General features: G+C 52.5%; 1 protein-coding gene across 2 annotated transcripts; it reads left to right on the forward strand.

Annotated features, from left to right (window-relative positions):
• The first annotated feature begins 2124 nt into the window (after positions 1–2124).
• Positions 2125–14111, forward strand: OAF (out at first homolog). 2 transcript variants are annotated; one of them, XM_069788060.1, is made up of 5 exons: positions 2125–2207; positions 2261–2594; positions 11051–11185; positions 11751–11931; positions 12451–14111. In XM_069788060.1, the coding sequence occupies exons 1-5, from the start codon at positions 2140–2142 to the stop codon at positions 12723–12725; spliced, it is 993 nt and encodes a 330-aa protein (XP_069644161.1). In that variant the 5' UTR covers positions 2125–2139; the 3' UTR covers positions 12726–14111. The 2 variants fall into 2 exon arrangements, with proteins under 2 accessions (XP_069644161.1, XP_069644160.1); XM_069788059.1 differs by lacking the exon at positions 2125–2207 and having other exon boundaries at positions 2277–2594.
• The last annotated feature ends 1436 nt before the right edge of the window (positions 14112–15547 follow it).

Raw genomic sequence — 15547 nt, forward strand, 5'->3', positions numbered from 1 at the left:
CAGTAAAACTAAATGCAACTCAGGGTCCCATTGACCCTGCAATGAGAACATTGAACTGTAAGGCATGTTTCAACTTTCTTACAGTTCAGAAAAGAGATTACTTGTACAAAGAGTAGTCTCATATTAGCAAACAGCAAAGGTAGAAGAGGCTGACTGACACCAGTAAAGAACTGGCGTAGCCATTCGGACCTGTCCCAAAGGCTTTGAGCTGTACTCACTCTTCCCCAGCTACCCTTAATGGCCAGTAATTCTCCATCCACCACTAACCTGTTGAAGTGTCTCTTGCTGGGATGCTGACCAGTGGTGTCTGTCCCTTTTGCTCATCGGCTTTCAGTCTCTTTCAAATCTCAGCAAAGTTCTCATCTCCTGTGGTCCCTGGTTACTTTTCTGTTTTCTGCTATTAAAGAGCTTACTTGCTCTTTAATTCTGTTGCCTGCCAGCGTTTTGAATCCCCTCCCCACCTTCCAGTATTTCTCGTCTGTGTGTCCATTCATTTTGGGACTGGGATCAAACCTACCGTTCCCAGGTCAGACTGAAGGTTCAGTTGTGCCCTGCTCAAATCGCAATCTGCAGGACTACAGCATTCCTGGCAAGGTGCTGAGCCTCGGAACGAGCTCTCTGAGACAGCCTGCTTTCTGATTTCCTTTGGTCTAGAAGGTACCAGGAGAAAAATAATACCACTTACTCCAACCCAACTTCGCTAGCTTGGCAACACAGCGAAGGAGAGTCCTGCGTTCTCTCTCGCACCCCAGGATCCGGGTACACAGTGGGTACTGCTAAAACCTGCAGCTGGGAGACCACGTTCCTGCAGACATGCAGAGCTGCAGAGTGCAGCCTTATCTCCCTTTATCCTTTATCCTCCAGCACAGACTGCACCGTGCTCTGGGGCTTGGGGCTCAGTTGCAAGCTGATAGACCTGAAGTAACCCGAGTGCAACAGGGAAGTGAATTCCAGATTTGGGATGAGAAGTGAGTATGGCCCTTTGGACTGGAAGTCTTCCAAGGGTTATTTGTGCCCACTGACCTCATGGCACTCTTTCTTCCAGCCCCTGCTGGGGTCCTCCTGTCTTTTTTGCATAATCTCCTCTGAATAAAACCACTGTGAGCGGGGCCTTCTCCTCAGCAGCTTTTGTCATGAGGAACTGTCTTCCTCTGTGTTTCTACCTTGCGGGCCCTCCCTGTCTTTTTGTAGCTGAGCTGGGGCATTTCTTTTCTCCCCTCACTGCACCTCTGAACTTTTCCTTCTCCTCGGCTCTTATTTTTAAGCGCTGCTATTGTCCTGAAAAGTATTTCAAGGAGACAATTTGTTTTGAGGGAGGCTGTGGAAAATACAGGGTCAAAACTTGTGCGAGGTCCCACAAAAAGCACTCCTTGAAGGAGAGTGATCTCTTTGCCTGGAAGCATGGATTTAAATGGTTGTTTCTGTTTATTTCTGTGTTTCTCCTCGCAAAGCTCTTTCTCTGAGGCCCCGATCCCGCTGCCACAGTGACCTTTGTGTTTGCAGAGAGACCTTTTGAAATCAAAGGGGCCCTTCACGAGCATCTGCCCATCTGGAAGCGATTGCAGAAGCGGGTGGGTGAAGGGCAGGTTGGGAGCCTTTTGACTGTGAACCGAAGAGTCTGAAGGGACCCAGGTCCACGTGCCCGCGAAGGCAAATCCGACGTGCCCCTCGGGGGCAGGAATCCACCCAGGCAACAGCCCTGTCCCGGTGCGCTGCGAGCACTCATGTAAATGCCGTTTGATGTTCAGCGGGCCCCGCGCGTGTTTGTTCGTGCCGGCGGGAGAGCTGGGCCCCGTCGTTAACGCTGCCCTCCCTCTCTCCTTTCCAACCGCAGCCTGCGGCCGGCCGCGGATCCCGAGGGAGAAGAAAAAGCAAAGCCACGCGAAGCGCGCCCGGCAGGAGAAGACGCCTGCAGAGCCCCGCGGGCAGGAGGCAGCGGGCTTCGTGCGGGGGACGCTGCCTTAGGACAGAGCTTAGTGCCGCGGAGCCGCGGCCGGCCGCCCTCCCTTCCTCCGCGTCCCCGCCGGCGCGGGCCCTTTAACGGCGGGGCGGCGCGCTGCCTCCGTAGGGCCGGTCCCTGGGCCCGGGGAAGGAAGTGACGGGCGGGGGGGGCGAGGGAAGAGCCCGCCGAGGGCTTGAATGAAAAGGGCGAGCGGGCGGCGCGCCGAGCCACCCCAGCGGGGCCGGGGCCGGGGGCGCGGCGGGCCGCCTGCCTTCCTTCCCGCGCCGCCGCCGCCGCTCCGCGCCTGCCCGCCGCCCGGCTCCGCACCGCTCCGCCCGCGCCCCCCGCCCCATGGCGGCCCTGCCCTGAGCCCGCGGCCTCGGCCCCGGCGGGGCGGCTGCGGGGGGGCTGTGGGATGCGCGGCCCGCGGCGCCGGTTGCCGGCGCTGCCCGCGCTGCTCTGGCTGGCGCTGGCCCCGCTGCCCGGCGCGCCCGGCCCCGCGGCGCGGGCCGAGCTGCGGGTGCGGGTGCGGCTGCCCGGCGGGCAGGTGACGGAGGAGAGCCTGCAGGCCGACAGCGGTTCCGACTGCATCAGCCTGGAGCTTCGTACGGCCGACGGTGCCCTCGTCACCCTCACCGCCGACTTCAGACAGGTACGGCTCTTCGGGCCGCTTCTTCGGGCTCCGGGCTCCCGCCCCGGCGCCGGGCAGCTCCCGCGGTCCCCAGCGAGCCCCCAGGAAGGTGCCGGCGGGCGGTTCCCAGGGACGCCGGGGGGGACACGAGGGCGTCCGCGCTCTCTCGCCGGGACGCGCCGCTTTCCCCGGGGAGGACGTGCGCGCTGAAAGCCTGTCCCCCGCCCGCCGCGGTCCCCCAGCCCCGAGGAGGGCAGCGGAGCGGTAACCCACGGCGTGTCCTGCGGGGCCGGTCGCCCGCGGCGGTTCCCGGCTGAGCTGTAGGCGGGCGAAGGCTGCGGCTTGGGAGCTCCGGCCCTTCGCACCTCGCGGGTCGGCAGACGGGCTTAGCGAGAGGGTCGGGTCAGGACTCTGGCGTGTGGGGTTCTTCGCGGGGCGAGCGCCGGTGATACGCGAACGCGAGGTCCTTCCGAACCTGGGACCCGCTCGGAGCCTGGGAAAACCCTGGCTGAGGGTCCAGGAGCCAGAACCGTTTCGGAGGAACGGAGGGTCCTTGCGCGTGTGTCGGGAAGGGTCCGTCCACCCTCGAGCACTGCTGGGGTCTTTGTTTGCAGTCTCTGCGGAGCAATTCTCACACGTATAGCTCCAAGCCGTTTAGGCAGGCTGCTGTCCCCACTGGCGTTACACCTGTAACCCGGGCTGCCTCTGTGGTGAAAATAAGTGGTAAAGATACTAGTGGCGTGGGTGGCAGAGCTTCCCCCGCACCCAGCCGACCCTAGCAGCTCTGTTTCTCTTTGCTGAGTTGCGAGTAGCGTAGTTTTGCGTGGCAGGCTCAGCAGCAACTGGGCACGGAGCAGGGCTAGGGCAGGAGAGTCTCTGTGCGGTGGGGAGAGCTCCGGTTCCTGACTCCCGGATAGGGGTGTTTGTGCTCTGCTCTATCACATTGTGGACATCTCTCTCCACAATGCGTGTGGGGTACAGTTAGTTCCTTAAGTGGACTCCTGCTGTCTTTGGGAGCACGTGTGTGAGTTTGTGGTGTGGGAAGTGTTTGACCATCAGTTGTCCGTGGGCCTGACGACAGCCCTCCTGTAAGGGGAGCCTTTCCTCCCAGCCCAGCGCTTGAGAGGTGGCCTTTCTGCAGGGAGGTGATACTTGCTGAGCTGAAGCCCAAGATCCCAAGCTTCTCAGCAGGAGAGGGTAGCTTCAGGGCCAGCATGGCATTCTTCAGAGCGTGCCAAGCCTGGCTGGATGCAGCAAACTTGCTATTGCACAGGGAAGAGCTGTTTGCTGCCGTGTGGGTGGCATGGCTGTCCGGGTAGCATGGCAGTGTTATCTTCTTCCAACGCTCCGTTCAGACTGTTTGCTCAGGTGGACTTTGGTTTGTGGCAGGAGGAAGCTGAAACCCATGAGATGGGAAGGTGGTGTGTCCCAACCTGCTGTGAACCCTGGAGCCTTCTGCCAGGGATTGTTCTGGTGCCTCTTTCCCTCTCAGCTGTGCTCTTTGGTCCCAGTCTTCTTGCAAGCCTCTCAGATGGCCCTCTTCCATCTGGAGGGTGCAGGGTCAAGCCCATCTCTTTCTGAGATGTTAGCAAAAGCCTTGGTGATTTTGGATGTGGTGGCACGCTCAGTGTACTCCAGCACACGTGCAAGGAAGCAGTCCCATAAAAAAAAATTCCAAGAAGACATACCACACTAGGGAAGTTAAGGAAGGGAGGGAGGGCTCTTAAGCCTGCAGTTTGCAGTCTTGCATACCACAGTGTATTTGTGGCCAAGGGAAATCCAAGCTCATTACAGATCCTCTAGGTAGGCCCTTTGGGAGCCAGGAATGTGACTTGTGGACTTCTGGTGTCCTGAGCTGTTGGTCATTTCAGCATTCTTCACTTGCTTCCGCTCTTCTTGAGGGGAGCTTGTTCTCCAATCTCATCTACAAACCCAACAGAGCCTATGTTAGCTCTTCTCTTGCTCTCATCCTTATTATAGTTGAGCTGCTTCTGGGTACAGGTTCTCTGAAGGTATCCTGACTTCAGTATGTTAAATTCTTAGCTCCATGCATCCTCAGCTCCTGCTGGAACTACACAGGAGATGGTCCCTGGAAGGCTTTGCAAGTATCGGACTTGCAGAAGTCCATTCCTAATCGTCAGTTTTAGAACAGTTGGGCACTGGCTCTCTCTGTTTCATGGCTTTGCTGGAAAATAGCTGAAAAAAGCCAGAAAAACATAAAGGACTGAGGAGATGAATTTGCGGTGCAGTGAGTAATGATGTGAGCAGGCAGCTGCCTGGCCAGGCTTCCCCTTCTGACCTGTTCCTGGCTGCATGGAGGCAATTCACTGTTCTGCTCTGGTGCTCATCTCTCTAGTATTACACAACTCCTTCTCTCCAGAGAGAAGGTCTTGAGGCTCTTAGCCTTGGTAAAAGCAGCTGGGGTTGTTGATCTGGCTTTCCCAAGCTAGATTGTGTGGTCATGCTGTGGCCAGGATGCTGGGGTTTTGCACAAATGATTTTTCCACTTCTCTGGCTTAAACTGCAGGGGGTTAGTCCAAAGGCAGATTTTTTTTTTTTTCCTTTGCTGACAAGGAGTTGCTGCTAGACCAGAGGCTGGAGAAGGAAGGAGTTTTAATGAGATCACAGTTCATTTCTCTGCTCTGACACTGGTGGAAGCTGGGTGGGACTTGAGCAGTGGTTGGGTCTTCCACAGAGGTGGGATTTTCATTTCTCTTCCACCCCTGCCTCCCCTCCAGAGCTGAACATGAAAGAGTCATGTCCTCAGAGCATACCATTCACCATTTTTTTTTCTCATTCTCTAGTGCAGCACAAACTGGTCAGTGGGAGTCCAGACTGGGACTTGATGTTTTCTGGGAAGTGCAGTAGTGAAGACCATTTCTGTTCTTGCAGTTTGAAAGAATGTGATGAAAACACTTCTTTTTTTCCTGTGTAGCACTGTCAGGCATAAAATGTATTGCAAAAAAGACTGAGGGGGGACAGCAACCGTAAATGTTGTGTCTAATTTGAATAGCATGATCTTGCCAGTTGTTAAACAGTGGCCTGAGAACAAAGTGGGTGGGTTTTTTCCAAGGTCAGTACAAAGATATAGAAAAGTTTCTTTTTCCTTTTGATTGCCAGAAAAGTTTTTGGGTTTTGTTTGTTTCGATTGCTGGAAAAGTGTTGGAAACACAGGAGAGAAACCATGGGTGATGGTATTTTAACGCTTGCACTGCCAGTCCTTTCAGTTTCCTTGTTAATAAAGCTGATGCTACGTAATGTTCTGGGGTGATGTTTTGAGAATTTTGCCAGGGATCCATTGTGTTAGGTGCTAAATGACTAGGTGATACAGGAAAGCATCTGTCCGAAGATGATGGCATCTATGATAGATGATATCCATGTAGTTTGGAAAGCAGTCTCTTCTCTGTAGAGATACCAAAAATATAAAAGGAGGGTCATTCAGCACCCTCTGGGAGGGCAGGAGGGATGGGGTGGGCTCATTAAAACATGGTGCTGTTTGTTACCTTGAGCTGTAGTGAAGTGCTTAAAAATGTTCTCTCTTGAACTGATCGCTCAAGTGTGGGTAGACGGCAGCTGTACCATATGCAAAGGCAGCGTGATGGCTGCTGAGCTGAGCACAGGGCTGGAGGGCTAAACTCCTGCCGTGCAGCCAGAGCTGCCCTTTGCTGACTCCATGGCTTTGGGAAAATCACTTGTTAGGTAGGCTTCAGTTTCAAAAATGGTCTCTGACAGTTACTTTTAGGCATTGCTCAAGCTGTTGGCGCTGAGCATGAGGATGCTTAACTAGAGGTTGTTTTTCCAAGCATCTCAGAACGTTGTGGGGATTTCTGGCTGTACAATGCTTGTAAGAATCAGGGTCAAACCTTATTGCTCCTGAAAATGTGCATTTGTTTCCACCCCCCGCCCCTCTCTCCCAGCACATCCTTAGTTTGCCTTTATAGATTCGTGAGTATAAGAGGCAATGCACCAAAGTGTCTTCACTCTAGCCATTTCCAGTAGGAGAGGGGTTAAAAAACATAATCCCTGCCCAGTCAGGGTAACTCAGCTGACTGGGCCCCCAGTGTGGATTCTCTATGTTGTATGAGCACAATGACTTTCTGGCCAGCTGTAGCTGTTCCCCTGGGGCAGTGCAGGACCCTGACCACAGCAAAGGCTGCTGACAGCGTAAGGAATTGGGCCCAGGAGTGCCGGTATTTCCCAGTGCCCCGAGCAGTGCGTCCTTTTTGCATGTACCCACCACTCTGAGCAGGCGTACGATAGCAAAGACAAAAGTGGGTCCCACAGCAGCGCTGATGTCCTTGGGGGAGAGAAATTTGGCAGGAAAGCTGAATGGGTTGCTGGGAGGAAGGCATTGAAATAATTTATTTCCCTGGGAACTGGTTTGCTCCACTCAATGTGAAGTCGAGAGCCTGGGCTCAGATCTAGACCACACAGGCTTGTAAGTCTCTACTGGATAAACCCTAGAAATGGAGGTTGAATTGTTCTCGCATCCCAGATGACAGTCCCTGGAGGAGCTGGCTGAGGACAGTGCGAGGAGGGAAGAAGTTTGATGATTTCACTGCTCCTCCTTGCAGGCTAGTTCTTTGCTGGAAGTCCCTCTGGTAGGTGCAGGCAACCCAGGCTGTTGGGAGCTCGGTGCACTGATTTCTTTTCTGCTTTTAGGAAAGAGGAGCTGCTCTCGCCTTGCTGTGAAAGCCAAGGTTGCAGTTACCTCCAGTGCCATGGTTAAAGCACGGCTGCAGAACTGGTTGTTTTCTGTTACACTAAGCGTTTGTCGTCCAAACCTAAACAATAGCTGTAACTGTACCCACCACACAAGTGCAGGTCAGGGCCAAGGATTCTCAGCGCCCTCATGATGAGTTCATCTGGAGAGTCCCCACACTGCAAAGGCAATGTTCTGCTGGGACTTGTTCCCTGCTGGGAAATTTTGCAGAAACCCGGAATTAAAGGTGCCGTTTGTTGCCTTGGCTGGGTACCCGCCTCGGCACTGATTCACCCTACTCCTGCTGGTGGGAAAGAGGTGAAGTGGCTGGGGAGGGAAGGGCACTCTGAGTAGGAAAAACTTCAGTGGCTCTTCCCGTGTGAGAAGCATGACATATTTTTGATGTGACAAGCTTCGGTTCTTGCTCCACCTGAGGTTGCATAGCCAGGGCAGGGAGAGCTGGGAAGCTAGGGAAAGCCAAGCAAGGCTTTGAGACAGAGATGTGAAGCAGGGCTGGGCAAAAGAAGAGACTGACTTCTCGCTCAGGAGAGAGTGGTCACTGCGGGGTTTGCGTCTCCTGGAAAATGGGCCAGCGTGCAGCACAGTTCTAGCCTTGCTCTGAAATCCACAGCAAGGGTCACTTTGGGTTTGCTTGGAGCCAGGTGAAGGTGTGACTTCTCTCTTCAGAGCAACACATGCTATAGGAGCCAGCTCCTTGAACAAAACAGGTTGATTAAAGCTGTTGGCTCACTGGCTATTTCGGTGCTGGCAAACCCAGACCATTCCTGTCTTTTCAGTGCATCTCCCTTGGTATCAACGAACGTGCTAGAAATCCCTGACACCTGGAGTTCAGGCAGCACTGGAGCCCTCTTCATACCACAGTTGCTTCCTTTAGATGTCGTGGAGTGAGACAGAGCTGGGAGAGGGATGTGGGCCAGAAGCACTGGGAACGCAGGGAGGAGGTGAAGAAATGACCTCGTCTCTGGGGGACCCAAGCTGTTTAATGTACCCGACCAGGCACCCAGGCACAGAGCCTCTCTGATTCAGCTGGAAGGGCCTGCGGCAGGCAGATGGGGAGCAAAGGGCTGGCTGGATGTGTGCCCAAGGGCAGGAGCAGGGAGACATGAGGGAGATGGGCCATGTCTTTCTGAGAAAGGAGAATCTGGGGGTGGAGGAAAGGGTGGGTCATGCAGTGGGACACCACCCCATTGACCTATACTGTCTTCCCCTTGCTCTTTCCTCCTGCAGCTGTACCTCCCCCACTGCAAGACCACCTTTCTCTTTCTTTCCCTCCCTCCATTACCTACCAATGTGCTCTTTCAATGATGATTTTTGCAGGGATCTTTACTAGAGTTTACAGGGACTCGTTGACCTGTACATCAGTAAGCACACAAGAGATAGGCAGGTAAATATTTAGATTAGCTGAGCAGCAGCCCTGGGTCACTTGCTCACTGGTGTGATGGGAGTAAGGCTGGAGTTGGAGGCAGTGCAATAAGGTGATTTGAGGGCAATACAGCAGCGGCTGGTGACCCTGTGCGCTCCGAGCTTGCTCCTGGTGTCTGTCTTAGGTTGGAGGGGGACTCTCGATGCTTGTCTTGATGCCTGAGAGCTGTTCATTTGCTCCACTGGTGCATTGTCATGACACAAATTTGGTCCTTCCTCTCCTGTGTGCTTGGAACTCGGAAACACTTAAAACATACTTAAAACCTTTGTCCGAATTCATCACTGAACAGAGTCACTGAGTCCAGGAGTCTTTTGTATCGTGTGGAAGTGGCACCTTGGGACCTGAGACCACTTGGGAAGGAGCTTATCTCTGCCTGGACTCTGCGGGGGCAGCTGGGCTCTGGACTTGGGAGGCAGAGCGAGGGACCTGCAGCTGTGTGGGATCGGTTGGGAGCTCTGGACCGTTTGCTGGGCGCAGCGAGAGCTGTGAATCTCTCGTATGTATCAGCCTTGAGGAGGAAAGAGAGTTGGGTGTCTGAAGGCTAATTCTTAAATAGGCAGATCAGAAGGATTAATCAGTTGCTCAGCATGTTCTCATTTTACAAAAATTGCCTCCAACCTGGAAGTACTGCACTGTTTTTAATCTCCTGCCTGTAGAGGCTTTCAGCCTGAGTGCAAAACACGGCTATCCCTGTTTGCTTTTTCCAGACTGAATGCTGATTGTTCAAAGTGAATTAAAATTAAATCTTCAGCTGAAGAGTATGCCAGGGTCAGCTACCAGTTTTAGTCTACTCATCCTTGGGCCTTGCACAGCATGGGAGCTCACAGCAGAAGAGATCAGCTGGAAGGCAGCTGGACTAAATGTAGATGGGAACATGGGTCGTTCCAGTGGTGCCAATGTCTCAGTGAGAATGCTCTCCATTAAAGCTGTAAAAAAAAATTATTCCATAGTAATTTCACAAGCATTTTTGGTATCTCTTTCTTCCCCAAACTCCTTCATGTCCTGCTGTTGTGGTGAGTTTTCAGTCAACAAATGCACCCAGCAAAATCCTTTCTCCTGTCCTGGGGAGGGATCCCAAATTGCAGCTGTTTTTCAGCTGTCCAGATGTGCACTGAATTGCATACCCTTTTCTCTTCTGGATATGGAAGAGAAGGCAAGGAATAAATGGTGGGCTGCATGAGCTAATCTGCAGAAAAACCTCAGTGGGTACACTGCTTAGAGCTTCTAGAAAAGAGAAAGGCTCCCCTCTTCTTGGGGCGGAAAGAGGTTTGGATGAAACTGAGCTTATGAGCCGTGCAACAGGTATAGCTTAGGAGGCCAAGAGTAAAGAGATGATCTTAGCAGCTTGGCATAGCTTCTGCTTGCTGCTCCGTAGCCACCAGTATCTGTCTAGCTCTCTGTGGAGGACGTTGTCAAGAGCGATGGCTGTGGCTGGGTGCCAAAAGGCAATAATTGCTCTTCATACCGAGGAAGGGGCACCATTCCGATCCATCTGCTTATCCCTTGTAGTAGTATGGTCTGACACCAAGACAGGGGATGGCAGATTCCCACAGAGTGTACAAATGCCTCTGAAGCCCGAAGCCAGATGAATTGATACCTGCATAGAAATCGGTGTTAATTTATGCCAGAAGAGGATATACGGAGGTTTTGCTATTGAACAAGGTATTCTGTGAGTCTCCGTGGAGGTAACTATGACTGGTTTCCAAGCAGGTTTTGGAGACGGACTACAATCCGTGTCAGAAGCTCTCTATATAAAATGCCAAAATTATTGACCTGGGCAGAAAGGAAGGTCAGCTGCAGCTGATCATAACAGGTTCCTTCTGGATCTAACAATTTGACTTTCATTTCTGTTCCACATGCTGTAGGGTTCAGAAATTAATAATTTGTTCTCCAGGATACCGGTTGCTCAGAAGCAAGTGAGTGAAGGCAGCAGAGGAAATTGGGACTGCTTGCCCTGAGTAATGCATGGAGATACTTGTTTAACAAAACAAAATGAGACTCCTTGGAGGCTTGCCTCCCTTCTTGGTAAAGGACACAAACCCCCAGCTGTTGTTTGAGGAAGCCATGGATGTGGGATGTGACCTGGCAGCAGTTTGTTCTTGCCACAGTGGGATTGCGAAAACCCTTACTTCTTTACAGACACCAGTTACTATGCTGCAGGCTTTTGGGTGGGATTGAACCTGGGACTACACCCCTGTGCTCGGGTAGCAGAAGTATGAGACCTTTGACTTCGTTCTTTTGGCCGGAGCCTTCCTCTTTGACCCTGACTTCTCGGTTCACCCTGCTGATGCCAAATATCTATGACTCTCACTCTGTTTATCTCTTTTTCAGGAGGTGAAGATCTTCCGTGCCTTAATCCTAGGGGAGCTGGAGAGGGGCCAGAGCCAGTTCCAAGCGCTCTGCTTTGTCACGCGGCTTCACCGCAACGAGATCATCCCCAGCGAGTCTATGGCAAAGCTGCGGCAGGTAAGAGGCACCCTGCAGCTGGCTTCAGTGCCAGTTCCATCCTCCAGTCCACCCAGGGTTCTTTAGAGCTGTCCTGTCTGGATACCCTTCCCAGGCAGCTGCCCGATTGTTCAGCTATTAGACCCACCTTCGACCGCCCCTCCTGCTTGAGGGACTCAGTATTAAACTAAGTTCATCAACAGTATTGATCCTGTTCTACTAATATACTAGAAGGAGGCATGATTTAGTTCAGCCTAGTCTGTATCAAAGGGTAGGTGGATGGCTAGAGCAATCACCCTGAAAATCCCTGTCCCACATTGCCCAGTGAAGTAAGTACTGATTTGGAACCCTTCATCACAACAAAGCATTATGAAATGATCACAGGCAAAACAGAGCAATGATAAACTACCATCAGTTTCAGCACCAACAAGAAGTTTTTTCAGTGCCTTCCCTCCAGATAAGATGCAGGTGCGTTTACAGAGGAACATCCACTTGCACATCTTCTTATGTTGGCACAAAATCGTGACATGCTATAAAGAATGTGTTGTAACCAGGATTCAAGTTTTCATTATTTCATCCTCTGCAGAAAAATCCCAGGACAGTGCGGCAGGCTGAAGAGGTGCGGGGCCTGGAGCATCTTAGCATGGATGTAGCTGTCAACTTCAGCAAGGGGGCCCAGCTGAGCTCTCACATCCACAATGTCTGTGCAGAGGCCAAAGAAGCAATTTATACCCGAGAAGAAGATGTCAAATTTTGGCTGGAGAAAGGCAAGTTTCCTTTGGTTTTGTTGCAACTGCTCCTGTCAGCAAGCTGGCACTCTGCTGTGATCTCTCCTGCCAGGTTTCTGGTGATCAGCACAGGTCATTTTGGCTTCTCTTTTGCTGTCTTTATGGTAGATAAGGCACGTGTATCGTTTGCTTGCACGTCACATTGCACTACTCTATTTGTTAGCATATCTGACTTCTTTTGGTGGTGCTCTCCTAGTGAACCTAATTAGGCAGGTATTTTCAAGGTAGCCTTTCACCTGGTTCATCACCCCAAAGAAATATGTTCTTTACACCCTTTGTGTATCTTTTGGCTTACTTTCCCCAGGGCCCTTTCTTCTCCCATGGTTCCTATTTAGACTCGTGTCCAAACAGCCCTTGTGAATGCACTCTGTCTAACCTCATTCTCCTCGACTGTTCTGGAGACTGTGCAGAGAGAGCAATGCTTGCTTTGGTGGCTCTCTCCTTTGGCCTTGCCTTTTGGCAGCACCCTGAGCAATGTCTCTCTGCTTTCTCTCACAGGGGTGGACGGCTCCATGTTTGAGGTTCTGCCACAGACATCTGATCTCCCTGACCTGCAGCGTTGCAAGCTGTGTGCAGATCGTTGGAAACCCTGCATTTGCAGCTACTCGCTGAGCATCGAGTGGTACCCGTGCATGCTGAAGTACTGCAAGAGTCGTGATGCTGGGGGCAAGGTTTCTTCTTACAAATGTGGCATCCGCAGCTGCCAGAAGGGCTACACTTTTGATTACTATGTGCCGCAGAAGCAGCTATGTCTCTGGGACGAGGAGACCTAGTAAAGCCAGGCCAGACCTTTTCAAGGGGCAGCTCATCTGCCTCCTGCCACCATTAATGATGCTAAGGGCCTCCTGGAGCGGGCTGCTCCAAAGAAGGAATACAGTTCACAGTGGTGCCTTGTACCAGGAGAGCTCTGTGTGTGTGCCTTTCCTTCTGGCCCCCTGTGACTCCCTCCCCACCTGACGCTGCCTCATACTGTGATAAGCAGGCTCAGCTCACTGTGCATTGATGCTCTCCTGCCAGCTGCCAGAAGATCTGGCTCCCTGGAAGAACCAGGAGACACGGGTTGCTGGGGTGAAGCACTGGGAAGGGTGTGTTTTGCCCTGCTCTGGAGTTTTGCCCTGCTCTGGAGTTAGCAGATGTGAAAGGGGGCAGCTCTGATCAGTTACCAGCCCTGAGCATCCTGATGAGTTGTCAGGGCAGGGAGAGAAATACTCTTGATGACCTGCATTGTCAAACATCTCTGCCACTGAAGAAGCCCCTTCGCTGACTTCACCACCTCCTGGTGACACAACAGCATTTCCCAATGGGAAAACAGCTGATCTATGGGACCACGTACCCTGAACAAGGAAGGTACGACGCTTACCCAAAGCAAGAGCCTGCCTGTAGCTTTTTCTAGTGTCCAGCTGGCTTTTATATCCTTCCTGTGGCTAGAAGATATAATGGGGGGGATATATCCCAGCAATGACTTTTGCCCCTAAAGGGCTGGTAATCAGGGCTCTAATTAATCCCTGTTTAGACTAGTGAAGGCCCAACTTTTTGTGTTGGTCCTGTGACTCTCCTACTAAGAAAGAAACATCTAGAGACTTGTGACTACCATCATAACATTGTGGTTGCAAGGGGGGGAGGATGATCCCAGGTGGGTTCGCGCTGTCATTTTGAAGAAGACAACATTCTACATCTACGTCCAGTTTTATGTCCTACTCTGCCAGCTATTCACAAGAAGCTCTTAGATAATTGTACTGCTTTGCTGTGCCTTGGTTTTCCCTATATGTAAAACAGGGACACCACTGAAGCTGACCTTGGCCCTGGTATATACCTGGAGGGCATCAGACAAAAAGCACTGCAGGAGTGCTGCCTGGTTCCTGTGTCCTCTTCCACTCAAGTTAGAGCAAGCAGGGAGGGGAGAGAGGCTGTTGGGGTCATTGTGAACCCCTGTACCTCCTGGTGAAAAGCCTTCACAATGTGCCTTTTTGCCTAAAATACAGGAATTTTTGACAAAAAAAAAGAATTTGGTCACAATTATTTTTGTATTGATCACTTAAGGGGGGAGAAGGGAAACGTATTTTAATATTGCAACATGAAGTAAAACACACTTGAAATGATTTTTTTAAAACAAATTATTTATCATTTGTAAGGTAAAATAAACTGATTTTTTTAAAGCATCCCTGGCCTAAAAGCTTCTCTGTGCAGCATAATCTGCATGTGATCCACTTGTTTGGGTTCTTGATTTAAGAGTTGTTCCCTTATGGGTAAGTCTCAAGCCTGCACCTAGGACATTGAAGACCCGTGGATGGGGGAGGGACATCCTGCTGTTCAGCACGACCACAGCACTTTCAATGTGGTCCTGCATCTCAAGCATACCATCCACCCAGCCCCTTAGCAGGGAGACAGCTTTGACTCATTGCAAGCAACTGTGGAAGAGTCTGAGGTGAAGTAAAAGACCAGCAGTAGAGGCAGGTCCTGGGGTTAGGCAAGGTGGTAGTGCTTGCTCTTCTCTCTGAGTGATGGTGGGGTCCCATGAGGGGGTATTATGCAGATGTGCGGCTGCACCGTGTGGCTGGAGGCTTGTCTGGTCCAGCAGCCTCAATAAAGTATGCTTTGTCTACTCCTCTGCAGCCATAGCTGAGGGGAGATGAGGGCTGCAGAGTTTTGGGCCAGCTCAGAGCTCTTAGCTCTGGCTGCTCGAGGAAGAAACGTGGAGTGCTGATTCCCCCTAGTGTGGTGAATGCAGAGATGGGACGAGGACTTGGGCAACCTCGGCCCTTCTCCACTTGAGCCACCAAGGCAACTTACCCCTTACTGTGATTTCTGGGGAAGCTGAGATTGCTGGGTTTTTGCTTACATGGTCAGCATTTACAGGGGTATGTTCTTCGCTGCCTCCGCTCCTGCTGCAGCAGGACACTGTGGGACTTTGTCCCTGCTTGCCGGAGTTAAATCCAGCTGTGGGATGAGGTGGGCTGTGAGCAGCGTGGGAGGAGATTGCAGGGTGGCTTCGTGCCTTTCTGCTGGGAGCCCCGCGTAGCCCATTTCCACTGTTCCTCACTGTACAGGGCTGCCGGGAGCGGACACGACCTCGCTCTGGGAGCATTGGGTGATATCCCGGCGAGCTTGAATGTCCTTATTTTGTAGCGGTGAGGCTCTGGGGTGCCTGGATCACAGAGACGTCTCAGTGCTGTGCCGTGGGAGCTCTGGGAGTAGCAGACGAGCGAAGGATGTGAAATCTAAGTACGGGCAGTAGACCCAGAGCTCAACTCGGTAGTCGTTTCTGGCTTTGTGCGTGCTCTGGCAGAGCTGGGCTTTGAGGGGAGACGAGCAACCGGGGCACGTCCCCCAGGTGTGCTGCAACCCGCCGCGCTCCCCAAAGCGTGGGAGGGAGGTGGTGCCTCCGCTTTCCCGAAGCTAATGCCACCTGCTTGCCCTGAGGCTACCGGGGCCTCGAAGGGGTCCGAAAGGGAAGGCTGGGGAATGGCGGGGGGGACACACACCGGCTGCTTGCCCTGTGCGGCCGCTTGCGGTGCAGCTTTCCCGGCCTCCACAAGTGGGTGCTGGCGGAGCACGGAGGCGAAGGGTGTCCGGGGACAGAGGTTGGAGGCTCCTC

Source organism: Haliaeetus albicilla, chromosome 7 (assembly GCF_947461875.1).
Source record: "Haliaeetus albicilla chromosome 7, bHalAlb1.1, whole genome shotgun sequence".
Taxonomy (NCBI): Eukaryota; Metazoa; Chordata; class Aves; order Accipitriformes; family Accipitridae; genus Haliaeetus; species Haliaeetus albicilla.

What these genes read in the sequence shown, in the direction of transcription:
- OAF (XM_069788060.1), top strand. Translation starts at nt 2,140, where the DNA reads ATGAAAAGGGCGAGCGGGCGGCGCGCCGAGCCACCCCAGCGGGGCCGG. An exon ending in GGCCGGGGGCGCGGCGGGCC is followed by an intron (nt 2,208 to 2,260) that starts GCCTGCCTTCCT and finishes GCCCGCCGCCCG; the next exon opens with GCTCCGCACCGCTCCGCCCG. An exon ending in TCACCGCCGACTTCAGACAG is followed by an intron (nt 2,595 to 11,050) that starts GTACGGCTCTTC and finishes TCTCTTTTTCAG; the next exon opens with GAGGTGAAGATCTTCCGTGC.